This window comes from Neoarius graeffei, chromosome 28, assembly GCF_027579695.1.
Source record: "Neoarius graeffei isolate fNeoGra1 chromosome 28, fNeoGra1.pri, whole genome shotgun sequence".
Lineage (NCBI taxonomy): Eukaryota > Metazoa > Chordata > Actinopteri > Siluriformes > Ariidae > Neoarius > Neoarius graeffei.
Genome location: NC_083596.1, coordinates 4,960,141 through 4,988,017, shown reverse-complemented (window position 1 = coordinate 4,988,017; position 27,877 = coordinate 4,960,141). Strand labels below are relative to the sequence as shown.

Genomic DNA, 27,877 nt, shown 5'->3' with positions numbered 1-27,877 from the left:
AAAATAAAGAATTATTTAGTCAATAAATGCAGTAAACATGCCTGAATAATACCTGTAATGAAGAGCAGAGGTAAAAGGAAGAATAAAAGGATAAAAGCAGGACAAAGGAGGACTTCACACACACACACACACACACACACATGAGCACGGCGGGTTCTTAGAGTCCTTCAGAAATGGCTGCGTGTGAAGATGAAAGCCGACCTCCTGTCTATGACGGACACAAAGTGAGTTCTTGCTTTCACGTCTTCTTGTCCTTTCATTCTGTTCCTTAAATTATAGTTTTCAGAACTCGTGTCCAGGTTATGAAAAGGAAGAAGCACTCTCAGGAAACATGTTACACACTCTGCTCCACACATATTATTGTGTGTGAAAGCAGACGAATGCAGGTGCTGGACATGATGACATCACTGAGATATATTTACTGGAATGGAGTGTCGTGTTATACCAGATAGAGCTAAAACATGATGTGTGTGTGTGTGTGTGTGTGTGTGTGTGTGTGTGTGTGTGTGTGTGTGTGTGAGAGAGAGAGACTGATACTAGGGTGTCTGACAAAACATTCTCCTTTCGGCTTCACTTTTACAAAAACTAGAAAAGACTTCAATTCTTTCATTTTAAAACTGCACAGAGGCCACACCTCCTTCAGTGTGACTGACATTTACAGAAGCCACACCTCCTTCAGTGTGACTGACATTTACAGAAGCCACACCTCCTTCAATTTGACTGACAGTTACACAGGCCACACCTCCTGTAAGGGACTGAAAGGTACACAGGCCACACCTCCTTTTGGGGACTGACAGTTATACAGGCCACACCTCCTTCACTATGACTGACAGTTAACCAAACCACACCTTCACTATGATTGATGGTTACACAGGCCACACCTCCTTTACCATCACTGACAGTCATCCACACACACACACACACACTTTCCCTAATAAGTCCAGTCAGATCAGCAAAGGTGGGTCATGTTTATTGCCCTTTTAATTTAACAAATCTGTGTTACTCATGAAATCTTAGTGTGTGTGTGTGTGTGTGTGTGTGTGTGTGTGTGTGTGTGTGTGTGTGTGTGAGAGACAGAGAGAGAGAGACTCACCCGTGTCCTGGTCACACAGCTGTTCGCAGGGTTCCGTGGTCCTCTGGCCGCAGTAATCGCGAACCCACTGTGAGGACGAGTTGGACTGGTAATACAGCGTCAGCTTGGCCGGGTTCAGCCAGTTGGAGACATCCAGGTAACTTCCCATACTCACGACAAAGCTGCTGCCTACGTGCGCACACACACACACACACACACACACACACACACACACACACACACACACACAGAGCTGTAGATCACCATGGAATTGATGGAACCTTTCATGAAAATGGGATTTCACAAAACAGATTTTAGTACATACAGTATGATACTATAATATTTACTGTGATATTAAAAGTATTAATTCATAAACACTGTATGTAACATATAAATTCAGTGTAAGTCCACACACACACACACACACACACACACACACACAGTGTGCATAGCTGCAAGACTGACCCTTTAAATGACCAGCTGATTGCATCTGTCATTTAACCTAGTTTTCATTTTCAATTGACTCTCCATGACCTTGAGTCTCACTACCCGCTCGTCCCATGTCCTTTTTCCACTTGCTCCAATTTATTGATTCATCAAGTATTTGTGATCCTGAATCAGGACCTGATTCATATCACTGATTGCAGACGCTGGGGGGGGAAGCAAGCCGGTGTCACAATGACAACCTCAGACTAACCCATCTGACGCCCTTCAAACTGATGCTGTCCTTCTGATGATGCTCCCATGCAGAAAGGCTCACAGGAGGCTCCTGGGATTTCCAAGAAATTTCACAGTTTATCCAGAACGATGCAAGAAAACATAAATAAAATATAGCTGCAAGCGGCGATGATGGACCCGAGCACCTCCGGGATACCAAATCTGACATGAATCCAACAAAAGTGCCGAGGAGGAGAACGTCCAAATGTAACACATGTCAAAATGCACAAAACCAAAAATAACTCACTTCCTGTTGAGTATAGCTAATACAATGTACCTTACAATTTTGTTCATCTTGCAGCCCCCGACACACCTACCGAATCTGACATGGATAGGTGAAACTATATACCGGGCAAAAGTCTCAATGACATAATGGGGCTTTATGGAGTTCTCCAGACACATCTGGGGCCAAGCCTCTATCTCTGGGTAATGCTGGCTAGGACTGATGTGTGTACCAAATTTTATGAGTTTTCACCCATGGGAACCACCTCAAAAATGATGAAGTCTTGAAGAAAACGAAGAAGAAGAACAATAAAATATTAATCAGAATCCTTTGGAAAACAATCGAGCCTTGCACCTCAGTGCACCGCCCTCTGGTGGACACCAGATGCTGTGCACCTCCAGTGCTTGGGCCCTAAAAGTTTTGCAGGCAGAAATGCCTTGTTCATGAGAATCATCAGGCTTGACTTCAAGTTGACTAGAAATTGACAGGAATCCAAACAAGACCATCAATGACGGCGCAGCTCACTCCGGCCCCGTCTCGTCCAGAAGGAACGATCTAAAGTGGGCCACCTTGTGCAATAAATGCTGCAAGCTATATATAGAAGCGATATCCACCCTAGGAATAATAATAATAATAATATCTCATCTCATCATCTCTAGCCGCTTTATCCTGTTCTACAGGGTCGCAGGCAAGCTGGAGCCTATCCCAGCTGACTACGGGCGAAAGGCGGGGTACACCCTGGACAAGTCGCCAGGTCATCACAGGGCTGACACATAGACACAGACAACCATTCACACTCACATTCACACCTACGGTCAATTTAGTCACCAGTTAACCTAACCTGCATGTCTTTGGACTGTGGGGGAAACCGGAGCACCCGGAGGAAACCCACGCGGACACGAGGAGAACATGCAAACTCCGCACAGAAAGACCCTCGCCGGCCCCGGGGCTCGAACCCGGACCTTCTTGCTGTGAGGCGACAGCGCTAACCACTACACCACCGTGCCGCCCCAAGAATAATAATATGTTCAATTTATATAGCGCCTTTCTCAAAACCCAAGGTCGCTTTACAATAATAGGCAGAAAAAAAGAAAAGAAAGAAGTCCACCAAATAGAGGTCAGGATGTCATTCCAGTGCAGGGGTGATAGCGTTCCGGCGCGCCGCGCCGGATTTCCGGCGCGCTGTGGCTGGGGGAAAAAAAATAAAAAAATCTAGTTCGCCCATTGTCCTGTGTCATTCTGAGACGCGCAGATAGACAGTAAAGGGAATTCGGAATTCCCTTTACTGTCTATCTGCGCATCTCAGAATGACACAGGACAATGGGCGAACTAGATTTTTTTTTTCCCCAGCCACAGCGCGCCGGAAATCCAGCGCGGCGCCGGAACACTATCACCCCTGCCAGTGTTGTAGCAGCCACAGTCCCACCAAAAGGTGCACAAAAACAAGTCCCACATCTCCAGCACAGCCGCCGTGACACCGCCAGCAACATCGCTCGAACACCATGCCATGGATCCACAAAGTGAGCACAGAAGCACTGCCACGCAGCATGCTGGTATGTCCCAAACCACCTGCACAGCTGCCACGACGCCACCGGGCAACATCGCTTGGAACATCACACCAAGCATTAAAGCACAGAGCGCTGGACAACCACGATGTTAAAATGAGCAACGAGCTCAGTGCAGTCCATAGCTGGGAGCACAGGCATCACTCACAAGGGTGGCGGGAACCAAGGCCTGGAGGGAACAGACGTCCAGAACTGGGTCTGGAGCTGCACCACAACCGGCGGACAAAAACACTCAAACAAACATTAAACACAGAAAAAAGAAAAAAATTAAAATAAACAAGGACAGAAAATAAAATAAAAAAGCTCCAGTGAGAAACGGCAGCCAGAATGCGCACGGCGTACTCTCAACCGGAAACCAGAAACGAGAATGCCAACCCATTTGCCAGAAAGAATCCAAAACGGCGAGGAATTGACTGAGAAGTGATTTTTTTTGTTGAACTGCTCATTAAGGCTTAATTAGTCCATAACTTCATTAATAATTGTCATGAAGCAAATCTGGGTAGAAGTTATATGCACCCTAGGTCCCCCTACCTTCATGCCAGAAAGAATCAAAATTGGTGAAGAATTGAGGGAGAAGAAGCGATTTGTGTGGAAACTGCTCATTATGGATTGAGTAATTAGTCCATATCATCATTATTAATTGCAATTCTGCAAATCTGGGTAGAAGCCATATGCACCCCAGGGAGACCGACCTTCCTGCCAAAAAGAATAAAAATCGGTGAAGAATCGAGAGAGAAGAAGCGATTTTCGTGAAATGTGGACGACACCCAACGGACAGACAATAGACAACACATGATGGTGTAAACTCATCACTTGTCGGCGAATGAGCCAACAACCACTCTTTACAGTGGTGCTTGAAAGTTTGTGAACCCTTTAGAATTTTCTATATTTCTGCATAAATATGACCTAAAACATCATCAGATTTTCACACAAGTCCTAAAAGTAGATAAAGAGAACCTAGTTTAAAAAAATGAGACAAAAATATTATACTTGGTCATTTATTTATTGAGGAAAATGATCCAATATTACATATCTGTGAGTGGCAAAAGTATGTGAACCTCTAGGATTAGCAGTTAATTTGAAGGTGAAATTAGAGTCAGGTGATTTCAATCAATGGGATGACAATCAGGTGTGAGTGGGCACCCTGTTTTATTTAAAGAACAGGGATCTATCAAAGTCTGATCTTCACAACACATGTTTGTGGAAGTGTATCATGGCATGAACAAAGGAGATTTCTGAGGACCTCAGAAAAAGTGTTGTTGATGCTCATCAGGCTGGAAAAGGTTACAAAACCATCTCTAAAGAGTTTGGACTCCACCAATCCACAGTTAGACAGATTGTGTACAAATGGAGGAAATTCAAGACCATTGTTACCCTCCCCAGGAGTGGTCGACCAACAAAGATCAGTCCAAGAGCAAGGCGTGTAATAGTCAGCAAGGTCACAAAGGACCCCAGGGTAACTTCTAAGCAACTGAAGGCCTCTCTCACACTGGCTAATGTTAATGTTCATGAGTCCACAATCAGGAGAACACTGAACAACAATGGTGTGCATGGCAGGGTTGCAAGGAGAAAGCCACTGCTCTACAAAAAGAACATTGCTGCTCATCTGCAGTTTGCTAAAGATCACGTGGACAAGCCAGAAGGCTATTGGAAAAATGTTTTGTGGACGAATGAGACCAAAATAGAACTTTTTGGTTTAAATGAGAAGCGTTCTGTTTGGAGAAAGGAAAACACTGCATTCCAGCATAAGAACCTTACCCTATCTGTGAAACATGGTGGTGGTAGTATCATGGTTTGGGCCTGTTTTGCTGCATCTGGGCCAGGACGACTTGCTGTCATTGATGGAACAATGAATTGTGAATTATACCAGCGAATTCCAAAGGAAAATGTCAGGACATCTGTCCATGAACTGAATCTCAAGAGAAGGTGGGTCATGCAGCAAGACAACGACCCTAAGCACACAAGTCGTTCTACCAAAGAATGGTTAAAGAAGAATAAAGTGAATGTTTTGGAATGGCCAAGTCAAAGTTCTGACCTTAATCCAATGGAAATGTTGTGGAAGGACCTGAAGCGAGCAGTTCATGTGAGGAAACCCACCAACATCCCAGAGTTGAAGCTGTTCTGTACGGAGGAACGGGCTAAAATTCCTCCAAGCCGGTGTGCAGGACTGATCAACAGTTACCGCAAACGTTTAGTTGCAGTTATTGCTGCACAAGGGGGTCACACCAGATACCGAAAGCAAAGGTTCACATACTTTTGCCACTCACAGATATGTAATATTGGATCATTTTCCACAATAAATAAATGACCACGTATAATATTTTTGTCTCATTTGTTTAACTGGGTTCTCTTTATCTACTTTTAGGACTTGTGTGAAAATCTGATGATGTTTTAGGTCATATTTATGCAGAAATGTAGAAAATTCTAAAGGGTTCACAAACTTTCAAGCACCACTGTATCTCTTTTTTTTTTGTTCAAAAGCTCACAAAATTGCTGATGTGCATCATCCTATCGTATCACATGTTTCCTGTTCAGAAATCTGCATTCGTATTTGTCAGTGTGTTTGCAGTGACAAACAGGAAGTCCTCCTCACCTTCGACCTGTCAGGCTGTCTGTAAATAAAGTGTGTGTGGGCGTGTCTGAGCTTCCTAAGATTTCCTGGCACTCTTTCGCAGGCCTTTTAGAACCGATGGACACCTCACCTGTGAGGCAGGGTCGAGAGCTTTTTCTCCTCCATCTGCTCAACTTTAGAAAACAGCCACACTCTTTCCTCTTTCCCTCAGGTCCTGCCTCGACATCGCGCTCACTTCGGCTTTGATGGCTGAGCTAATTTATCTGAATTTTTCAAGCTCATTAAAAAAAAAAAAAAAACCTGCATGAGAATTTTTGGCTCTGATTTCAAAGATCTGAGGAGGAGGAATGACAGCCTCACTATGTTTTACGTAACGGTACAGCAGATGGTCGAATTGACCCTGAGACATGATGAGAGAATGCAGATCTTGGGAAAGTTTCCTCATAAATATAACTTTCCTTCATGCTGTTTATGAAGAGTGATATTCAAACGGAGTCGGTGCACAGAGTCATACGAAATAAATCTCCCTTATCGCATGACAGCTACTCACTTCAGAGACGAAAGACTAACACTTCCTGTGAGCCACGGGATCTTTCCGAGGACCCAAGTGACAAAGTGAGGGATAGATCAGAATTGTTCAATTCCGCATAAACTTGGTATGACATCAGGAATCCAAACGAGTCCTGAGACCGATCCTATGGAGCTTGTGGTCTGATGTTTCTTCACTTGAGTTCCTGCAGTTGGTTGTTGGTTCACTTTTACTCGTCTTGCTCCCATTAACTCTGTTCACACAAGAGTGACCAGATAAAAAAAAAAAAAAATGGAATAGCATTAAAAGAAAGTGAAATGTTGGCTTACCGTCTGCGACAAAGTGCTCGGGGACGTGCAGCGTGACTTTGACGCTCAGTGGGCAGGAGGTGTGCGATCCATACACCACGGCTAGAACACAGGTGCTCACGGTGATCAACGTCAGAGTGGCTTTACTCATGGGGCTCTGAGGACAACCTGTAGACCACCAGAGAGAGAGAGGAGAGGAGAAAGTTACAAAAAAAAAAAATCCATGTCTAAATCTAGAACCCTGTGGAGTTCCTTGTTTTGTTCCCTTGTGGAACACTGAAGTTTCTACACTACCGTTCAAAAGTTTGGGGTCACTTTGAAATGTCCTTATTTTTGAAAGAAAAGCACTGTTCTTTTCAATGAAGATCACTTTAAACTAATCAGAAATCCACTCTATACATTGCTAATGTGGTAAATGACTATTCTAGCTGCAAATGTCTGGTTTTTGGTGCAATATCTCCATAGGTGTATAGAGGCCCATTTCCAGCAACTCTCACTCCAGTGTTCTAATGGTACAATGTGTTTGCTCATTGCCTCAGAAGGCTAATGGATGATTAGAAAACCCTTGTACAATCATGTTAGCACAGCTGAAAACAGTTGAGCTCTTTAGAGAAGCTATAAAACTGACCTTCCTTTGAGCAGATTGAGTTTCTGGAGCATCACATTTGTGGGGTCGATTAAATGCTCAAAATGGCCAGAAAAATGTCTCGACTATATTTTCTATTCATTTTACAACTTATGGTGGTAAATAAAAGTGTGACTTTTCATGGAAAACACAAAATTGTCTGGGTGACCCCAAACTTTTGAACAGTAGTGTACGTACACTGTCAGAAATAGGGCTACAGTAGGAGTCCATGTCTGTCCCCCATGGAACAATCTACACTAATGTAACCCCCTAGGGCTCTTTATTGGACCTCAAGGGCCAAAAAGGTACAGATATATTCCCAAACAGTATATAGCAGGAACAAATAAGTACCTGAAAGGGAACTGATCCAATGACAAGCCACTGTACCCCTAAAGGTACAATAATTAAAATAAATAATATTGGCTTGCTTTTTTTTCATGGTATATCAGATATATTCCATTCAGCTAGTATGATACTGAACAAATCGAAGACGAGTAGCTGAATGGAATATATCTGATAAACCATGAAAAAAAGCCAGCCAATATTATTATTATACATACACATTCCTTTTGGGCGTTCAACGCATCATTCTCTTTCAAAATTCTCTCAAAATCTTCTGTATTTAACAAAGCAAACCTGGCAGCCATGTTTGTTTACAAATTGTCCCAGTTGCTCGCTAGCACGGAAGTTTTACGCCTCCAACGTGTGACATGATGTTGTCTTGACAACCATGCAATATCGTGAACCATATTCAACACTCATTCTCCATTGGCTAGTGTGACGTAATACACGTACGATAAGCGGTATGCTAACAATATTGCATGCTATCAAACCAAATGACTGAAACCCACTAGAAGGGAATAGAACACATGTTTTTATTCCATCGAAAAAGTGTCCTGTCTGTATAATAGTATACTTTGTTTTCTAAGAGTGTAAACTTTAAACATTTACATAGACAAGTGAAATTAAAAGTTAAATTTACATTAAAATTTAAATGTAAAACAAGCTGAAAAAGCGGCTAAGAAAATCATTTCAAAGTAGGTGCTTTCGGACTGGAGGGACTTTCTTAGTTCTTAGAATTGCTAAACGAAGTTCCCGCTTTTTTGTGTCACAGCATTGCAGGAAGTGAGGACGATCATAGTTCTTAGCCATTTGGAGGGACTTTTTCTTTTAGCTTCTACTTCAGGATAGGTTCTCCACCAGCACAAGAGTGATGTACTGTAAGTGTACACTGATTGGTCCAGACATATGTAAGCACGGGCAGCATGGTGGTGTAGTGGTTCGCGCTGTCGCCTCACAGCAAGAAGGTCCGGGTTCGAGCCTCGTGGCTGGCGAGGGCCTTTCTGTGTGGAGTTTGCATGTTCTCCCCGTGTCTGCGTGGCTTTCCTCCGGGTGCTCCGGTTTCCCCCACAGTCCAAAGACATGCAGGTTAGGTTAACTGGTGACTCTAAATTGAGCGTAGGTGTGAATGTGAGTGTGAATGGTTGTCTGTGTCTATGTGTCAGCCCTGTGATGACCTGGCGACTTGTCCAGGGTGTACCCCGCCTTTCGCCCGTAGTCAGCTGGGATAGGCTCCAGCTTGCCTGCGACCCTGTAGAACAGGATAAAGCGGCTAGAGATGATGAGATGAGATGCTGATTGGTCAAAGACATGAGACAATGTAGCATTGGCAACCACCATTTTTAAATGCCATGTAAAACATTAGCCATGTAAACACCAGTTAGCATTGATCAATGGAAATATGGACTGACAATGAAGTCCAGGCTTTATTGAATCTATAGATGATGAAGGAACTACAGGGCAATTTTGATGCATCTAAACAAAATATAAAAATCTTCATGAAATAAATGTGCTCGTCCTTTTTTTTTGCAATTTTTTTTAGCTATAACCTGAGAAAACTCATTATAAACTAATAATCCAGATGAACATGATGGCGAAACATATTTTCAACAATCACCAACTACTTTTCACTACAGATTCGCTCTTTAGAAAGCAAAATAAAGGATTTACTTGTCTGCCCCCATTCTACAGCACAATGGAACGATCCATTTCCATAGAAACATGTGATGGAAACAGGGCACACAGAAGTGCATGAGTTTAAAGCTAGACAGCCTTTTGATTTCATTAAATCGGTGAAATTTAGTTCGCTCTGAAATGTGGTGATTGTGATATCTGTTTATTTCTGTAATATCTCACAAAATATCAGGCCATTCTGTGGCTGGGAAGTTATTTAATTTGAGGGGATTAAAGCAAATAATGTGCATGAAATCGCTCGCTTCGCGCAGTCAAGCAGACAGAGGAAGTCCGTGTGCGCATGCGCAGGTTTACCACCTTCTTCTTCTTTTGGGTTTTACGGCAGCTGGCATCCACAGTGTTGCATTACTGCCATCTACAGGTTTCCCTTTGAGCGTGCCCTGACAGTTCCATCATTCTGTCGCTAAACGAACAGCTGATCACACCGAGGTGCTCGCCGAGCGCCAATATTTATTAGTTTGGTCCTGCGTTTCCTTTCCTTCGTATAGAACATAACGTCTTTTCTTCTCGCTTTCTTTCCGTTACTGTAGTCGCTCTTTCACGTTTCATTCACGCACTCACGTCCTCCATTTTTCTCTCCTGTTTCAAATTTGTATCCCACAATGCCTTGCGTGAATGGGGAAAGCCCACCACGTGATGCATGACGTAGTATCTTGAATTGCATCATGGTGAAGCAGGAAAAAATAGCGGAGAATTTAGGGCAACGTGGAGATAAATTCATTAATTGTTCTATTTAAAAAATAAATAAATAAATAAATACAATTGGAAGTCTGTGATTTGAATTCAGTAGCTTTCAGTCACTAAACAAAAATAATTGGGTGTCGGGGAAAATTATTTTTATGACCTACACTTGAAAAATCTGAATGGCAGTACAGCTTTAAATCCTGGTGTTAATAGTTGTCTGTTTTCATAGCAAAGCAAAAACATTGATGGACAAGATGCACATTCATATAACAATAAACAATAAACTAGTGATGTCACTATAGTAACCGTCATCTGAGTTACGTCGCTTCAACGGTCCAACTGGTGATGTGAAAGCAAACAGGATAAAAATCCCTTAAAGTTACTGTATGTAGTTCCCAGGGGAGTTCCCTAGTGAGTAGTTCCTCTCAAATGAGTCCCGAGAAAGCACTTTTTTTGTTTTAAGAAGTCACACAAGGTTCTGTAAAGGGAACCTTCCAGGGTTCTCCAATGAAGCAACACTTCAGAACTACCCTCAAGTAATCTTCTGCAACAAATCAAAAATTGCCCTTAATAATAATAATAATAATAATATGGAACCCCAAAAGTCTCCTTACTTCATCCATACCCAAAATGGTTCTCCATAGAACCCAACATCCTGCCAATCACAGAACCTGACTAAAAACGTCAAGCGTTCACCCAAACAACAGGAACAAGGTGAAATCTAGAACCCTAAACGTCTCTTCAGTCTGTCTGTTCACTTTATCAGAGCCCAGAATGGTTCTATACAGAACCCTACAACACGGAGTTACCTACAGAACCCAACACAGAGCGCTACAAGGCCAACGAGCTGCAAAAAGACAATATACACACACAGTATGTGCTCAGGGAGCTAACGAATTGTTCTGCCTTTGACTTACAACCCAGTCTGCATTTCCTGTGCATAGGAAATGATTTTTAGAATCGGAGCACATAAAGAACCAACAAGACGGAGAGAAAAACTCGCTAATGATGGGATGTTTAGCATTTTAATGTAGTTAAGCAGATTCATGTATTATAGAAGTAATTATTAGTGGCATAATTACTGTTTAAATGCCAGAGCAGCACCGAGGGATTTGAACAATTTAAACTATGGCATGGTGATATTTATGGGATAATGGTTTACTACAATGTTAGTATATCAGCCCATGCACACACACACACACACACCAGTATATGCAGCAGAATCAGGAATGAGTGGTGAGACGATATTCCAGGCTATTGTGGTCATATACATGCAATGATTTATACACTTTACTGAAAATACACATCATAACAAAGAAACACCTGCACAACGTAACACACCACGTATCCTAATCATGTCGTCCGAAGGGGATGCAAACTTTTGCACTCCCATGTCAAAGTATACTAATGATCCAGAAATAGATATATGTCTAAAGCGGAATCAATCAAGACACCAAACTATCACAGTACCAACCCCTTTGACAATTTATTTTCGTTTGACGTTTCTGTTAATTTGGACATACAAATGTAATTGACGACTCCTTCATCTGATCCATCATCATTCATTCCCATTTGGCTCCATGAACTAAATTAATGCAAGAGCTCACGCCACACATCAAATCTCGAAATGAACTCAACACTTGTTCTACCAATTCTACAAATGTTCATCTGTCTTTTGTGAATGACACGCCATGAGGACATTCGTGATTATTTTGCACTTTCTGTTTGTCTTGCACAAACTATGTGTTATTAAATTTCAGCAATGAAATACGACCCAAAAAGGCTAACTATAATAAAATGATGGCCAGTTGCTAATGAGACCCAGATGGAAGATGAGCTCATTTGCATTTGTTTAAAAATGAAGCAGTGTGGGGTGAATTCATAAACACAGAAATTAGATGCACAAGTCACGACTCTGCAGTTACAACCTTAATACTTGTTTATTTTGCAGGAGAAAATGGAGGCAGGATTGAATCCGTACAGATGATGGCCGAAGGTCAATCTTCGAGGTATTAGCACAGATATGTATAGCATTAAATAATAATAACAATAATAATAATAATGAAAATAAATGGCATTCTGGGGCGGCACGGTGGTGTAGTGGTTAGCGCTGTCGCCTCACAGCAAGAAGGTCCTGGGTTCGAGCCCCGGGGCCGGCGAGGGCCTTTCTGTGTGGAGTTTGCATGTTCTCCCCGTGTCTGCGTGGGTTTCCCCCACAGCCCAAAGACATGCAGGTTAGGTTAACTGGTGACTCTAAATTGACCGTAGGTGTGAATGTGAGTGTGAATGGTTGTCTGTGTCTATGTGTCAGCCCTGTGATGACCTGGCGACTTGTCCAGGGTGTACCCCGCCTTTCGCCCGTAGTCAGCTGGGATAGGCTCCAGCTTGCCTGCGACCCTGTAGAAGGATAAAGCGGCTAGAGATAATGAGATGAGATGAGATGAACCAAAATCTACTGAAGACTACTAATTGACTACTAAAGACCTGCGCTGCTGAACTGGGTGAACCACTCCAACGCATCTTCAACCCCAGCCTGCAGCTGGGGAGAGTGCCAACCCTCTGGAAGACATCATGTATCGTTCCAGTTCCCAAAAAGAATCGGCCCAGCGAGCTGAACGACTTCCGACCCGTGGCGCTCACTTCACATCTGATGAAGACGTTGGAGCGGCTCTTCCTCAGACTCCTCAGACCCCAGGTACAACATGCCCAGGACTGTCTGCAGTTTGCGTACTGGGCAGGTGTTGGTGTAGAAGACGCCATCCTCTACCTGCTACACTGAGCCCACTCGCATCTGGTTAAGGGAAATGGCACAGTGAGGATCCTCTTCTTGGACTTCTCGAGTGCCTTCAACACCATCCAGCCCCTACTGCTTCAGGACAGACTGAACAGGATGCGAGTGGACCCCTGCCTGGTCACCTGGATCTCCAGCTACCTCAATGACAGGCCGCAGTACGTCAGGCTGAAGGACATCACGTCTGACACTGTATTTAGCAGCACTAGAGCACCCCAGGGCATGGTGCTGGCCTCTTCTCTTCACCCTGTACACCGCGGACTTCTGCTACAACTCAGCTGTGTCACATTCAGAAGTTTGCCGATGACACAGCCATCGTTGGGTGTATCAGTGACAACAGAGAAGAGGAGTATAGGAGCCTGGTGAGGGATTTTGCTATGTGGTGCAACAGGAACCATCTGCAGCTCAACACCTTGAAGACCAAGGAGCTGGTCATTGACTTTGGGAGGTCCAGACCAAGGTCACGGCCAGTTCTGATCAAGGGAGTCGAAGTGGAGGCTGTGGATTCCTACAAGTACCTCCGGCTGTGGCTGGACAGCAAGCTGGACTGGACTTGCAACACCAACCACTTGTACAGGAAGGGACAGAGCAGGCTATACTTCCTTAGGAGGCTGCGGTCCTTTAACATCTGCAGGAAACTCCTGTGGATGTTCTATCAGTCTGTGGTCGCCAGTGTCCTGTTTTACACCGTGGTGTGCTGGGGGGGCAGCACATCCAAGAAGGACACATCCAGGCTGGACAAACTGATCAGGCGGGCCGGCTCTGTGGTCAGCATGAAGCTGGACTCTCTGGTGACGGTGGCAGAGAAGAGGACTATGGACAAACTATTGAACATCATGGACGATGCCAGTCACCCTCTGCACACCGTCATCAGCAACCAGAGGAGCCTGTTCAGTGACAGAATGCTCCGTCCCAAGTGCAGGACGAACAGACTCAAAAACTCCTTTGTCCCTCACGCCATCAGACTGTACAACTCCTCTCTGGGGGGGGAGGAGGGGTAACAGGAGGACAGAGGACGGGAAGGAGCAGTAGCCTAGCCTGACAATAAGCAATACCGGACAATGTGCAATATAAAGTGCAATATCTTTCCTGCTCCCCCCCCCCCACACACACACACACACACTTACCCTAACCCCACTTCTCCCCCATTCCCCCCTTCCTCTCTTCCCCATATCTTATTCTTTTATATTTGTATATGTTAGCGCTGTCGCCTCACAGCAAGAAGGTCCGGGTTCGAGCCCCGTGGCCGGCGAGGGCCTTTCTGTGTGGAGTTTGCATGTTCTCCCCGTGTCCGCGTGGGTTTCCTCCGGGTGCTCTGGTTTCCCCCACAGTCCAAAGACATGCAGGTTAGGTTAACTGGTGACTCTAAATTGAGCGTAGGTGTGAATGTGAGTGTGAATGGTTGTCTGTGTCTATGTGTCAGCCCTGTGATGACCTGGCGACTTGTCCAGGGTGTACCCCGCCTTTTGCCCGTAGTCAGCTGGGATAGGCTCCAGCTTGCCTGCGACCCTGTAGAAGGATAAAGCGGCTAGAGATAATGAGATGAGATGTTTATGGAGATTCTTCATTCACAAAAGATTATGCTCCCTTCCTCAGCCCAAACTGGAGAGCCTCGACCCATCTTTGTTCCTCAAATGCTTGGCCTTTCCTGGATACTGATTTGGTCCCAGGTCATAATTACAATCACTTGATGACATCATCTGTTTCAAATCACATCATGATTTAATTGTTGTACCTCATTACTCACCCTAAACTGCCCATTCGGAATGGATGCACAGTGCTATGCAAAAGTCTTAGGCACATGTAAGGAAATGCTGTAGACCAAAAATTACTTAAGAACTAATGAAATTAAATGTTTCAACATTAAAGAAAAAATACTATAACAGAGTCCTCTGGAAAATCTGAAGTACCGTAGCTGGCTGGAAAAAAAAAAATAGTATGCGGTTCTGGAATTTGCAGTGGCTAAGCTGCCACGGTGCACCAACAGATAATGCTAGGTGGGTCTGGGGGCACGTCCCCCCAGAAAATTTAGAAATTTACATGCCTTCTGATGCGTTCTCAGTGAATAAATTACTAACCATTTCTCTGTAAAATATTAACAAAATATGTATGAAATTTTCCCTCCAGATGTAGGTGTTCAGCATTCTTAGTTCCCTTCTGTAGTACGCTGCCTGACTCTGTAACATAACTACATACACTGCATCGTGGTGACGTGGTCCAGCTCAGCCAATCAGAGCACAAGAATCGATCAACAAATATGGCGTCGCTTCCAGTCACGTTATGAAGACAATTTCCTGGTGGAATAATTGGATTTGCAGCAAGTTATGGGCAGCAGAGATGATATAAAAATCGCTTAAACGTTGAAAGGCAAGCTTTTATTTTTTTTCTGGGATCGAGTAGCCGGTGCAGACCATTTGTGTAGGCGGAGAAAACCACCGGTCGCTGGCGTTTGTGGACATCTCTGTTATAAACAGTAATCAGTAAGCCATAAGCAATGAAATAAAGTCAGTGTTTGGTGTGAGACGACCCTTTGCTTTAAAAAAAAAAAAACAACAACAAAAACTAGAGCTACTAGAGTGGCTACAATTATCGACAGTCCATAATTATCGACACCTTTTCAGATTTACCAATTAAAAACAATTTTACAAAGGTGAGTTTCAGTTCCAAGTAATTATTGGTTAATTAATCAACCGGAAGACCTGCCTCGCCCTTTGATCTTATCGTCTGGTGACACAGCTCGTTACATGAGATGGAATTTTTTTTCAGCACGATTAGCAATTTGAGGAAATCCCAGACGTTATCATCGCAGGTAAGCATGGTGGAAAGATCATGGACATGTTTTTACTGATCAAATTCACTGATATTTCATGATCTCCTCGTCGAAACCTACTTTGTTTCTTCCTCTTTAATTTGATAGTCGTCATTTTTGTATCTAAACGCGCGTTTGAGAAGTCACGTGAGGTGTCGATAATAGTGATCACTTTCACCGGTGTCCACCATTATCGACACCCTGTGGAATTAAGGGACATTTACAACGGTGTCGATAATTGTGGACAAAGGTGTCGATAATTATGGAACAGTGTCAATAACTGTGGACAAAGGTGTCGATAATTATGGAACAGTGTCAATAACTGTGGACAAAGGTGTCGATAATTATGGAACAGTGTCAATAACTGTGGACAAAGGTGTCGATAATTATGGAACAGTGTTACATGATCTGATACGCTAAAGAATCAGGAATCAACTCGTTTTTTTTCCAGTGGAAGTTTGAGTAATTATTCCTGCACAATTTACATACTGAAAGTATTTTCGACTTTTGCAACGGCCAAAAGACCATTAGTAGTCTCAGGTCCAGTGAGTGCAGTTTTATGCGGAAATGATCTGTAGGTTTTCCTGAGCATCTTCCAGAACCAGCCACAGTTCTTCTGGACACTTTGACTGTCACACTCACTTCTTCATTTTACACCAAAACCCAGCAGCCTTCATTATGTTTTCTTTTTTAATCTGAAAAGTGCGCTCTTATGGAATACGCTGTTTAGATATAATTTTTTTTTCCCCCTGTAACATTTAATTTTGTGCTGGAAAAAAAAGACCATTTGGAACTCTAAAATATTTTTGTAATGTTTTGACTCGATAATGTAGAAGTCATCAAATAGAAATCTATAACAAAGTTTGGATTAAAAAAATAATAAAATGCCGAAGACTTTAAAAATTCAAAAGAAAAGAAATATCTTGGGTTCATTCAGTCAATTTAAAAATCACTGCTTTCTTATTTATTTGCATTTTCCGTACCGTCCCGACTCTTTCTGATTCAAGGTTGTTGAAATACAAGTGTCAAAGTCTAATGGGGATACGATTGAAGGCAATAAGGTGTGAAATATGAACACTCACTCAAACATCGATGGCAAGCCTTCATCATTCCAGAGTCACACAATTTTCCCCTCTCTTTTTAACAGCCGTCACACATCAGTAATCGCCTGAGAGAAATGCGAGCGAGACTCAATCAAGAACCGAGAGTCTGAAAAACATGGTCAGGAAAGTTCAAGTTTCTGAATGCTATCAGGGTGAAAGGGAACAACGTTATGACAAAAACCACAGTGGATCTTAATTGCGGAGAAAAAAAGTGCTGAAAATAGCTTTTTTGGTGGCCAAGGTTGCCTTTTTATTTTTTTGCATAAATCAAATTATTTCCTGGAAATTATGTCTTTTTTTTTTTTTTTTGAGACATAACAACACTCTTAAAATTCAGAAGCTCTGAGTCAAAAAGCCAAAAAAGCTGAGGGGGAGATTAAAAAGAACAACACTGTAATTTACAAGTCCATTTTTTTTTTTTAATGTTGATCAGCTCAATTATAATGACATCAAATCTTCCAGCTGTGTCTTTCAGTTTCAGTGGCTCTGGACCAAAAAAAAAAAAAAACCCTAAGTTGAACTCAATTCCCGACAGTGACTTTTTTTTTAACACGCTCTATTTCTATCTTATATCTACATGCTGTTCTTTCTTTGTCTTTTCTCAAGTCGTGTTAATTTAGAGATAATTGCACGAGCCACATGGGTGAAAAGTCACCGCAGTTGAGATAATTAGATTTGTTTTATTAATGCATTTCTGCAGTGCTGCAATTCCAAACATAAGCATAGAGGAACAAGAGGCTTGTGGCTGAAGACACGTAAAATAATCCTTTGACTTAAAGGATTGTCATGGACAGAACAACAAAATTAAAATAATTTAAAAAATAAAAAATAAAGAGAACAGAACACACACACACAAAATACTGAAACATCCAGCTCTTCGTCTCCATGGTGTTTTCTTTGCTTCATGAATCTTTTGATTACTAAGATATATATTCTTTGGATTTGGTTTATAACCTGTAACATTTTCCATGTCCTCATTGTTCATAATCCATTATAAATGCACTTACAATGTCTCATATATCATCTATAACGTTATTTAATGTCTGTCATACATCTGCATAAACGCCTAAATAAATATCTATAGCTACTTTATAAAGCATGAATACAGTGGTGCTTGAAAGTTTGTGAACCCTTTATAATTTTCTATATTTCTGCATAAATATGACCTAAAACATCATCAGATTTTCACACAAGTCCTAAAAGTAGATAAAGAGAACCCAGTTAAACAAATGAGACAAAATATTATACTTGGTCATTTATTTATTGAGGGAAATGATCCAATATTACATATCTGTGAGTGGCAAAAGTATGTGAACCTCTAGGATTAGCAGTTAATCTGAAGGTGAAATTAGAGTCAGATGTTTTCAATCAATGGGATGACGATCAGGTGTGAGTGGGCACCGTGTTTTATTTAAAGAACAGGGATCTATCAAAGTCTGATCTTCACAACACATGTTTGTGGAAGTGTATCATGGCATGAACAAAGGAGATTTCTGAGGACCTCAGAAAAAGCGTTGTTGATGCTCATCAGGCTGGAAAAGGTTACAAAACCATCTCTAAAGAGTTTGGACTCCACCAATCCACAGTCAGACAGATTGTGTACAAATGGAGGAAATTCAAGACCATTGTTACCCTCCCCAGGAGTGGTCGACCAACAAAGATCGCTCCAAGAGCAAGGCGTGTAATAGTCAGCGAGGTCACAAAAGACCCCAGGGTAACTTCTAAGCAACTGAAGGCCTCTCTCACATTGGCTAATGTTAATGTTCAAGAGTCCACCATCAGGAGAACACTGAACAACAGTGGTGTGCATGGCAGGGTTGCAAGGAGAAAGCCACTGCTCTCCAAAAAGAACATTGCTGCTCGTGTGCAGTTTGCTAAAGATCATGTGGACAAGCCAGAAGGCAATTGGAAAAATGTTTTGTGGACGGATGAGACCAAAATAGAACTTTCTGGTTTAAATGAGACACGTTATGTTTGAAGAAAAGAAAACACTGCATTCCAGCATAAGAACCTTATCCCATCTGTGAAACATGGTGGTGGTAGTATCATGGTTTGGGCCTGTTTTGCTGCATCTGGGCCAGGACAGCTTGCCATCATTGATGGAACAATGAATTGTGAATTATACCAGCGAATTCTAAAGGAAAATGTCAGGACATCTGTCCATGAACTGAATCTCAAGAGAAGGTGGGTCATGCAGCAAGACAACGACCCTAAGCACACAAGTCGTTCTACCAAAGAATGGTTAAAGAAGAATAAAGTGAATGTTTTGGAATGGCCAAGTCAAAGTCCTGACCTTAATTCAATAGAAATGTTGTGGAAGGACCTGAAGCGAGCAGTTCATGTGAGGAAACCCACCAACATCCCAGAGTTGAAGCTGTTCTGTACGGAGGAACGGGCTAAAATTCCTCCAAGCCGGTGTGCAGGACTGATCAACAGTTACCGCAAACGTTTAGTTGCAGTTATTGCTGCACAAGGGGGTCACACCAGATACTGAAAGCAAAGGTTCACATACTTTTGCCACTCACAGATATGTAATATTGGATCATTTTCCTCAATAAATAAATAGCCAAGTATAATATTTTTGTCTCATTTGTTTAACTGGGTTCTCTTTATCTACTTTTAGGACTTGTGTGAAAATCTGATGATGTTTTCGGTCATATTTATGCAGAAATATAGAAAATTCTAAAGGGTTCACAAAGTGTCAAGCACCATTGTATACGACTTTGTATTGTTGGAATATATAATGGCTTAAAATGTGTGTATAATCACTCATAAGCAGCCTTTGATATGCTTACATGCCTAACATTTTATAAAGCATGGTTATAAAATATGCTGTCTTATAATTCCTGCCATAGCAGCTACAGTTACACGCACATCACATTATAAAGTGTGAATACATGACTCTGTAATGCTAGATGACATAACGCCTTATAACGTCTGACATAAGTATGTATAGTTGCTCTGGAAAGTCGCAACATGCATAACATTTTGTAAAGCATGAATATGGCAGACTTCAAAATATTAGATTACATAATCTATCTGGAATACATTTAAAAACTTGTTATACAGCATAGCATACATAATGCTTTATAATGCCTGTCGGCCTACTGCCACTCATAAGTAACTATATGCCATTGTATTGTCAGATTAATACATAATGCATTATAGAGCTATTTAAAATCTTGTTGTATAGCATACATAATGCTTTATAATGCCTGCTATAAGCCTGTATAATCAGTCATACTGTAAGTAGCTATGATAAGTATACATTCCAGAGCACATTATAAAGCCTGAATATATGATTTTGTAATTTCATATTACATAATCTAAGTATAATGCATAATGCTTATAAATATAATGTATAATGCCTATAAGTAGCTGTATAATGCCTATAAGTAGCATTTTAAGGCCTATAAGTAGCCTAAGATTTCATAATTAGTTTGCATATTATACAGTATCTGCTTACTATTGATGTAATGCACTGTAAAAGGTTTGCTCTTGTGCATTGTAATATCTTTAAAACAATTTATAATGCATTATAACATACACTGTCCTTAAGCCGAGTGTTTTATATATTTATAGACACCTCTATTTTCACATGAACCTGACATCACAGAGTCATATACTCATGCTTTATGAAGTGCAACTATAACTACACAGCAGCCAGATGTTATAAAATATTCTCGACGTAGCCTATGCTATACACTCACCGGCCACTTTATTAGGAACCTCCATCCACCTGCTGTTTTGTTTTATGCAGTTGTCTAATCAGCCGATCCCTTGATGCATCAAATCACGCAGATACAAATCAAGAGCTTCAGTTAATGTTCACAATGTTCAAACATCAGATCAGAAGGGGGGGGGAATCATGATCTCAAAGTGTGACTTTCTTTCTTTCACTGTGGTATGGGTGTTGGTTTGAGCCAGATGAGGATGAGGTTTGAGTATTTCAGAAACTGCTGATCTCGTCCTGGGGTTTTCACACACAGCAGTCTGTAGAGTTTACACAGAATGGTGCGACAAACAAAAAACATTTTTCGAGTGAGTGAGTGACAGTTCTGTGGGTGGAAACGAATGCCTTGTTGATAAGAGAGGGTCAGAGGAAAATGGACCAATTTGAGGTGGTTCGAGCTTTTTTTGCCAGGAAGGATATAGTAACTCAAATAATCTGGGTGCGATTTGCTGGGGGGGATGGTGGGGATCATCCCCCCTCTGGTTTTTATCTCTGCTGAAAAAAAATCCTCGGGGACAACCCCGTCAATAAAACAAACAAACCAAAAAAAAAGTTGACATGACAGGCATGTTGTGACACAGTTTTCTATGGTCTACATTGCACTCACTTTCAAAATGACCCGAAGTGGCAGCTTTGATGTTCACGAACGTCCCCAGCAAATAGATACATTGTAGATAATAACAATATCTTTGCGTTCTATGCAGGGATGCAAACAGCGCGCCTTTTGGCGGATGCCGCCTTTTTCACGGCCGATTTTTTTTTTTTTTTAGGGGGGACGTTGGAGTGTCTGATTATAATTTCAAAGTAAATTCTGTATTAAAATTACAAAATAAGCAAATCCATTACAGTCCATGAAACAGGAAGTATAAGGATGAGAAAAAAAACAGTTTAAATCGGAAAGCTGGGCACAATGTGAACTGCGCCATCAGAGCAAACTGTTCATTTAGTATTCATGTATTTTAGTGATTTTCGAGTCACTGTCCATTTAATCCGGAAGGAGAGAAACATCACAGCAACGCGACAAGCAATGCGAACTTTGTTGTGTGTTAGTGTTCGTGTATTTAGTCAGAGAGATAGGAAGATGAATTTACTATCTCTGGTTTAGTGTTCGTTTTCATTTAGTGTTATTCATTTGATATCATCGGATGTTATTGAGCTGTTAGCCTATTGTTACCTTTGTGACGTTTCATGATTAAAAAAAAAAAAACATCCCCCCTTCTGGTTTTTTGACAAATCGCACCCTGCATATAATCACTCTTTACAACCGCGGTGAGCAAAAAAGCATCTCAGCATGCAACAGCAAACAGAAGAACACACTGGGTTCCACTCCTGCAGCCAAGAACAGGGATCTTAGAATCAGGAACAAGTTCCTATTAAAGTGGCCGGTGAGTGTATAACATGTTATAGATGACTTGCAACCACATGATCAAAATGTGTTACATCATGAGCGTCCACCATGATGGTGGATAAACAAAGCGGCTCAGATGGCAGCCGCTAAAAGCGTGTCTGTAAACAATGCTGAATTTTCTCAGTATTACCAAGATTTGAACGATCGAGCGAAGATTTGATACAAAGATAGATGTGTGTAGTTTTGACCCATGTTATTTCAAAAAGTAGGATTTTTTTCTGAAGATAAGACGCTTCTACTGACCATCAAGTACCCAGATATCGCGCTCTATCTGGTTTGGCTGCCGAAGAATAAAGTCCGATCTTGGACGAAACGTAGCCCACCCATTGTCTGAGTGGGTGCCCAGTCTGGATTGTTTCTATCATATAATTTTGCTGGTGCTCCTAGAAGTGAAACGGTAATACACGTGTTAAAATTATAAAAACGACCGAGTGAACCACGACGAGAGAACGCTTGTCAGGGTGCAGGCACTTACAGATGTATTTGCAGGGGAGAGCGGGGAGCAAACAGTAATGAAGCCAAATTGTGATGCTAGAATCGTGGTCAGAAGGCAGGCTAGGGTTGGTCGACTGGCGAACAGGGTAACGTAGGCAAGACAGGAAGCGTAGACGAAAAAGGGATAGTGATAGTCAAAACAACAAGAGACCTGTGGTTGGTTGAAGAGAGCAACTGGACTTGCTTGAAGATTCTTGAAAACGTTTCGCCTCTCATCCTAAAGGCTTCCTCAGTTCTGTCTGACTAATAGGGAGTATCCAGTATTTATCCTCTCATGGATCATCATAGAATCCGAATCAGAATGCTGATGGCTGCATTGTAGGTGGCTGATAAAAGATGTCATAGACACCCACCTCTGTTTAGAGATGGTCGTTCCAGGTTGACAAAAATGAACGATCCTCTCTGGCTAAGATGTCTGCCAGTTTTCTGGAAGTCCTCTCATACTCCCGCACTAGTCGAAGGGATCTCATCCCAAAGTGCGTAGAAACATATCTGTGATGAATCTCAGTCATCCAGGTACATAGTAATCTGTGGTTGGTTGAAGAGAGCAACTGGACTTGCTTGAAGATTCTTGAAAACGTTTCGCCTCTCATCCTAAAGACAGAACTGAGGAAGCCTTTAGGATGAGAGGCGAAACGTTTTCAAGAATCTTCAAGCAAGTCCAGTTGCTCTCTTCAACCAACCACAGATTACTATGTACCTGGATGACTGAGATTCGTCAAAGATAAACAACAAGAGACAGGCAGAGATATAAAGACTCGGTATGGACTGGAAAACACAGAACAATACTTCGCAATGAAAGTGTGTGAGGGAGAGGTTTAAGTAGCACGGTCCTGATTGGGAATGAGCAACAGCTGAATTCAATACTCCGGTGAAGGGGGCGCTGTGACTCTTGGGCATTGTAGTCTTGAGCAGCCATGTTTGTAGTTTGGTTAACGCTGCTGGTTTCAATGCCTTTACTGACAACGCTCATTTGATAGCGAGATTCTAGCACCACGAAATAAAATTTTTCCATGATATTATTGAGAAAGCTTTTGAATCTCACCTGAGATAAAATGATTACTGCAAGCACGAGCTGTTTTGGTTTTCGCCTCTGTTAGATCAGCCCTGCCCATGTTGTTCAGCCGTGCTCGTCTCCTCTCTGTACTCAGCCTCAGCGTTTCCTCTCTGTCTTTCCGAATCACGGACGAAAATCTAAAAAATCGGAACGTGCCACGGTCACGAGCACTGTTGTGACCACAACCAAACAGCACAAAGATATGGCAGAGCTAAAAGAACGCTTAAAGCAGTGGAAAAACAAAAAGAGTTGCGCACACGTATGGAATGTCACTTGACCCTGCGTTTTTATATCCACCAACATGGCCGACATCTGGGTTTCTATTTTGCTTTGACGTTACTCGCAAGTCAAGGATAAATGCAAACTTAAGTTTTATTTAGCTATTATACTACTTTTTATAATTAACTGAAGTGACATGTTGACATTGTTATAAAATGTTGATCCTGACATCCATCAAATGCAAACGATAAACCGCTAAAGAACGACCAACACCTCATTCAAACGAACCATGAAAGAGAGCATATTCAGGGAAAAACATACTACTTCTGTTGAATCGTTTCCACTGAGATTCCTGCAGTCTGCATTTTTCACCGAACCCTCAATCCATCATGCACTTCCTGATCATTGCTCCTGTCACTGGATCGTTTGAAATAAATGAAGAAATACTTCATAAATAATCGGTGCGCACAGAAGCCAATATTTGTGTGAGCTCTATTGCTGGCTGTTATCAATAGTTAGAAAGTATTCATCATTAAAGTCATTTAATATTTCTCTGCATTAATTAATCATTCTTTTCCAACCTCCTGTTGCGCTGCTTTTTTTTTTTTTTTATTTGTTGGAAAAAAAAAAAAAAACGGGTTTGGGTTGAGTTTTGCATCAAGATGTTTCACCAGTCACTTCCTGTTTCTCTTCTGGTCACTTCCCGTCTTTGGTGTTTGCATTCATTCCTTGGCTCCTTATAACTGTTTATAAAGCCTTATTAAGCTTTGTAACAGTGTACAATCTCACAAAACAGATCTTCCTCTCAAGGTTCTACTTTGAAGTGGTATTCATGTCCCTATAGCTCATAAGTAGAAAGTAGAAAGCATAAATATATGACTTTGTAATGTCAGAATACATAATGTATCATAAATGTGTAATACAGCGTACATAATGGCTTATAATGTATGCCATAAGTTTGCATAAATGGTCTGAACTACCGACACATATGTATAAAATCTTGTAAAGCACGAATACACAACCTGCAGTGTCAGATTATATAATGGATTATAAATGTGCTTAACATGTCTTATATAGCATACATAATGCCTTATAAGGATTGTCATAAAACTGTATAGTACATGCACATAACACGAATACATGAGTTTGTAATATCACGTTACTTAATGCATTTTATATTATATATATATATTTAAAAACATGTTATAATGCATACATAATACCTTCGAATGTCTGTGTACATGTTCATAGCTAGCCATAGCTAGCTTAAAGCATGGATTATAGAACTTTGTATTGTCAGATTACGTAACAAATTCGACAGTAATATGGGTTTACGAATGATGTAATGCACTACATAAAGAAAGTTCATGAATAATAAGGTTAGCAGAAGTTATAACGCATTATAACATTCTTTCAGAATCTTCCTTCGCTCCACATGTAACACAACGCTGGACCAGTATCTCTATCTGTAATTGTTTCGTGCTCCGAATACCCGTATCAAGACCTGGATTTGGATACAAAACTCAAACAGACGTGGCCAAAAAAACAAAAGTGGGCGTGGCCAAAAGCAAATTGGAAACAATGGAAGGAAAAATAACAATACAAATCTGAGGTTGAAATGGCAGCGGGGTGTGAATTCAGGCTCCGACATTTCCGCTTAGTTACTTTATTTATTTATTTATTTATTTATTTATTTAACATTCCTGCTGTTTGTTTGTCCTGCGACCTTCATATCTGACTGCTCGCTCACGCCCACGCCCACAGGAAAGTATGTGTATTTCATTTTGTTAGTTTTTTCTTTTTTATCAGACATCTAATTTTTTAGGTTTGTTTACCTGACATGTTTCGACGTACAACTGTCGTCTTCCTCAGAGTGTGAACTGACAGTAGAAGGCGTGACCAACCTGTCAATCCAGACAGGAAGGCCACGCCTTCGGAAACATCAGCTGATAAAAGATGCATCACCAATAACATCCGGTGACACTCTGAGGGAGATGACAGTTGTACGTCGAAACATGTCAGGTAAACAAACCTAGAAAATTAGATGTCTGATAAAAAAGAAAAAAACTAACAATATTCAATATAAGACATAATGAACGTAATCGAAAGATGTGTATTTCATATCTGTTCAGAACACTCTGCCTGTTCATTCTGAGTAACGTATTTGTCTTCAGTTGCATCCCTGATGCTGGGAAGCTGGTGCGTGTTTTCACGTTTCTCTTTTTGTCCCTATGCCAGCACACCTCGGGATATAATTTTTGTCTGTGAAAATCATTTCCCTCCATTCGTGCACTTCGCCTGAGCACGATACTGTATCAGTACCACAGAAAGCTCTGACAACATCCAGATACACCATCTACAGTACACCGACACGTCATCTCAGATGGTTATTTTAGAACTTTATAAAATCTTGCAAAAAAAAAAAAAAAGATGTTTATAATGTAGAAGTTGCCGTCAGGCAGCGACAAAAGAAAGCATGAAGCACGATTTAGACAATTCACACTGATGTGCTTATTAAACTTCAGGCAAAAATGCAATACGGGGAATCGGAAACATTTATTCTGATTGCTGTTGCTTCAGAATGAGATACGGGGGGGGGGGGGGGGGGGGGAGTCGAGACTGTAGCTCTCTGGGATTTGAACTCACAACCTTCTGTTCACTCATACAATGCCCTAACCATTAAACCACTTGGACCCCATTCACAAGTTAAAAACTTCCTGTTCCTGAGATCATGTGTTTAGCTATTAAATGTTTACGGCTGATTTCCCAGAAATACAAACAAAAACTTATTCAAAAATTTATTTCATGACGACAAAAATCGATTTATTTTTATTTATTACTAAAACAAACTAGATGCAGGGTGGCACAGTGGTGTAGTGGTTAGCGCTGTCGCCTCACAGCAAGAAGGTCCTGGGTTCGAGCCCCGTGGCCGGCGAGGGCCTTTCTGTGTGGAGTTTGCATGTTCTCCCCGTGTCCGCGTGGGTTTCCTCTGGGTGCTCCGGTTTCCCCCACAGTCCAAAGACATGCAGGTTAGGTTAACTGGTGACTCTAAATTGACCGTAGGTGTGAATGTGAGTGTGAATGGTTGTCTGTGTCTATGTGTCAGCCCTGTGATGACCTGGCGACTTGTCCAGGGTGTACCCCGCCTTTCGCCCGTAGTCAGCTGGGATAGGCTCCAGCTCGCCTGTAGAACAGGATAAAGCGGCTAGAGATAATGAGATAAACCCGGATGCATGCTGAATGTTTGTTTTATTTTGTTTTTTTTTCATCATACACACAGGTTAAGTAACCCCTTGGATTAGAGAGCAGTGTAATCTATGCATACAGCTGATTGCAAAAGTTAGTGCACCCCTAAACTCTGAGGAAAATAGAAAATCTGTCTGATGTCACAACCTGCACAACCTTCTTAATTTTTGTTGTACATATACTTACATACATGTAGTGCCCGCCACAATTATTGGTCCCGTTGTAAAGTTTAATAAAAAGGGTGTGGCAGCAGGGGCGTGGTCAAGTGTGAATGGAGGACGAGGCCAGGGAAGGTGAGCAGCAAAGTGATCACACGTCACTAATTGATGTTATTATTTTTATTTATTTTTTTTTTTTGTGTGTGTGTGTGTGTGTGTGTGTGTGTGTGTCTGTTTTGCAGTGATGGATGAGCGTTGATGAGGACGGGGAGACTGGAGAGGTGGTCGTCTTCTGACCAGAAGATGTGTGCGCGCGTGTGTGTGTGTGATTGTGCAAGTAAAAGGTAACTTGAAGCTGAAAAGCTATTATAAAAATTAAAAAAAAAAAAAAAGAGACTGAGTTCACCATCACTACCCACCTGTCTGCGCCTCAGTGTCCCACCCACCCTCAGGGACATTCTACAAAGGGTTCGAAAAAAAAAATCCACCTTTTGGTGAAGTCGCTTCATCTCCCAGTGAAAAAAAATGA

The 27,877-nt window shown here is 41.7% G+C and overlaps 1 protein-coding gene and 1 long non-coding RNA gene across 2 annotated transcripts in view; one reads left to right on the top strand and one right to left on the bottom strand.

The window, feature by feature from the left end:
- The window catches only part of LOC132875498 (astrotactin-2-like), a 908,673-nt gene that overhangs the window by 448,372 nt on the left and 432,424 nt on the right, over positions 1 to 27,877 (bottom strand). Inside the window, exons 6-7 of the mRNA XM_060912306.1 lie at positions 7,008 to 7,154; positions 1,094 to 1,261 (exon numbers count right to left, since the gene is read on the bottom strand). Coding sequence (XP_060768289.1) covers positions 1,094 to 1,261; positions 7,008 to 7,154 — 315 coding nt within the window. The remainder of the gene's footprint in view (positions 1 to 1,093; positions 1,262 to 7,007; positions 7,155 to 27,877) is intronic.
- On the top strand, positions 12 to 27,877 carry LOC132875500 (uncharacterized). The gene is made up of 3 exons (XR_009651830.1): positions 12 to 224; positions 1,078 to 1,229; positions 27,591 to 27,877. It is a non-coding gene; the product is annotated as an uncharacterized LOC132875500 (long non-coding RNA).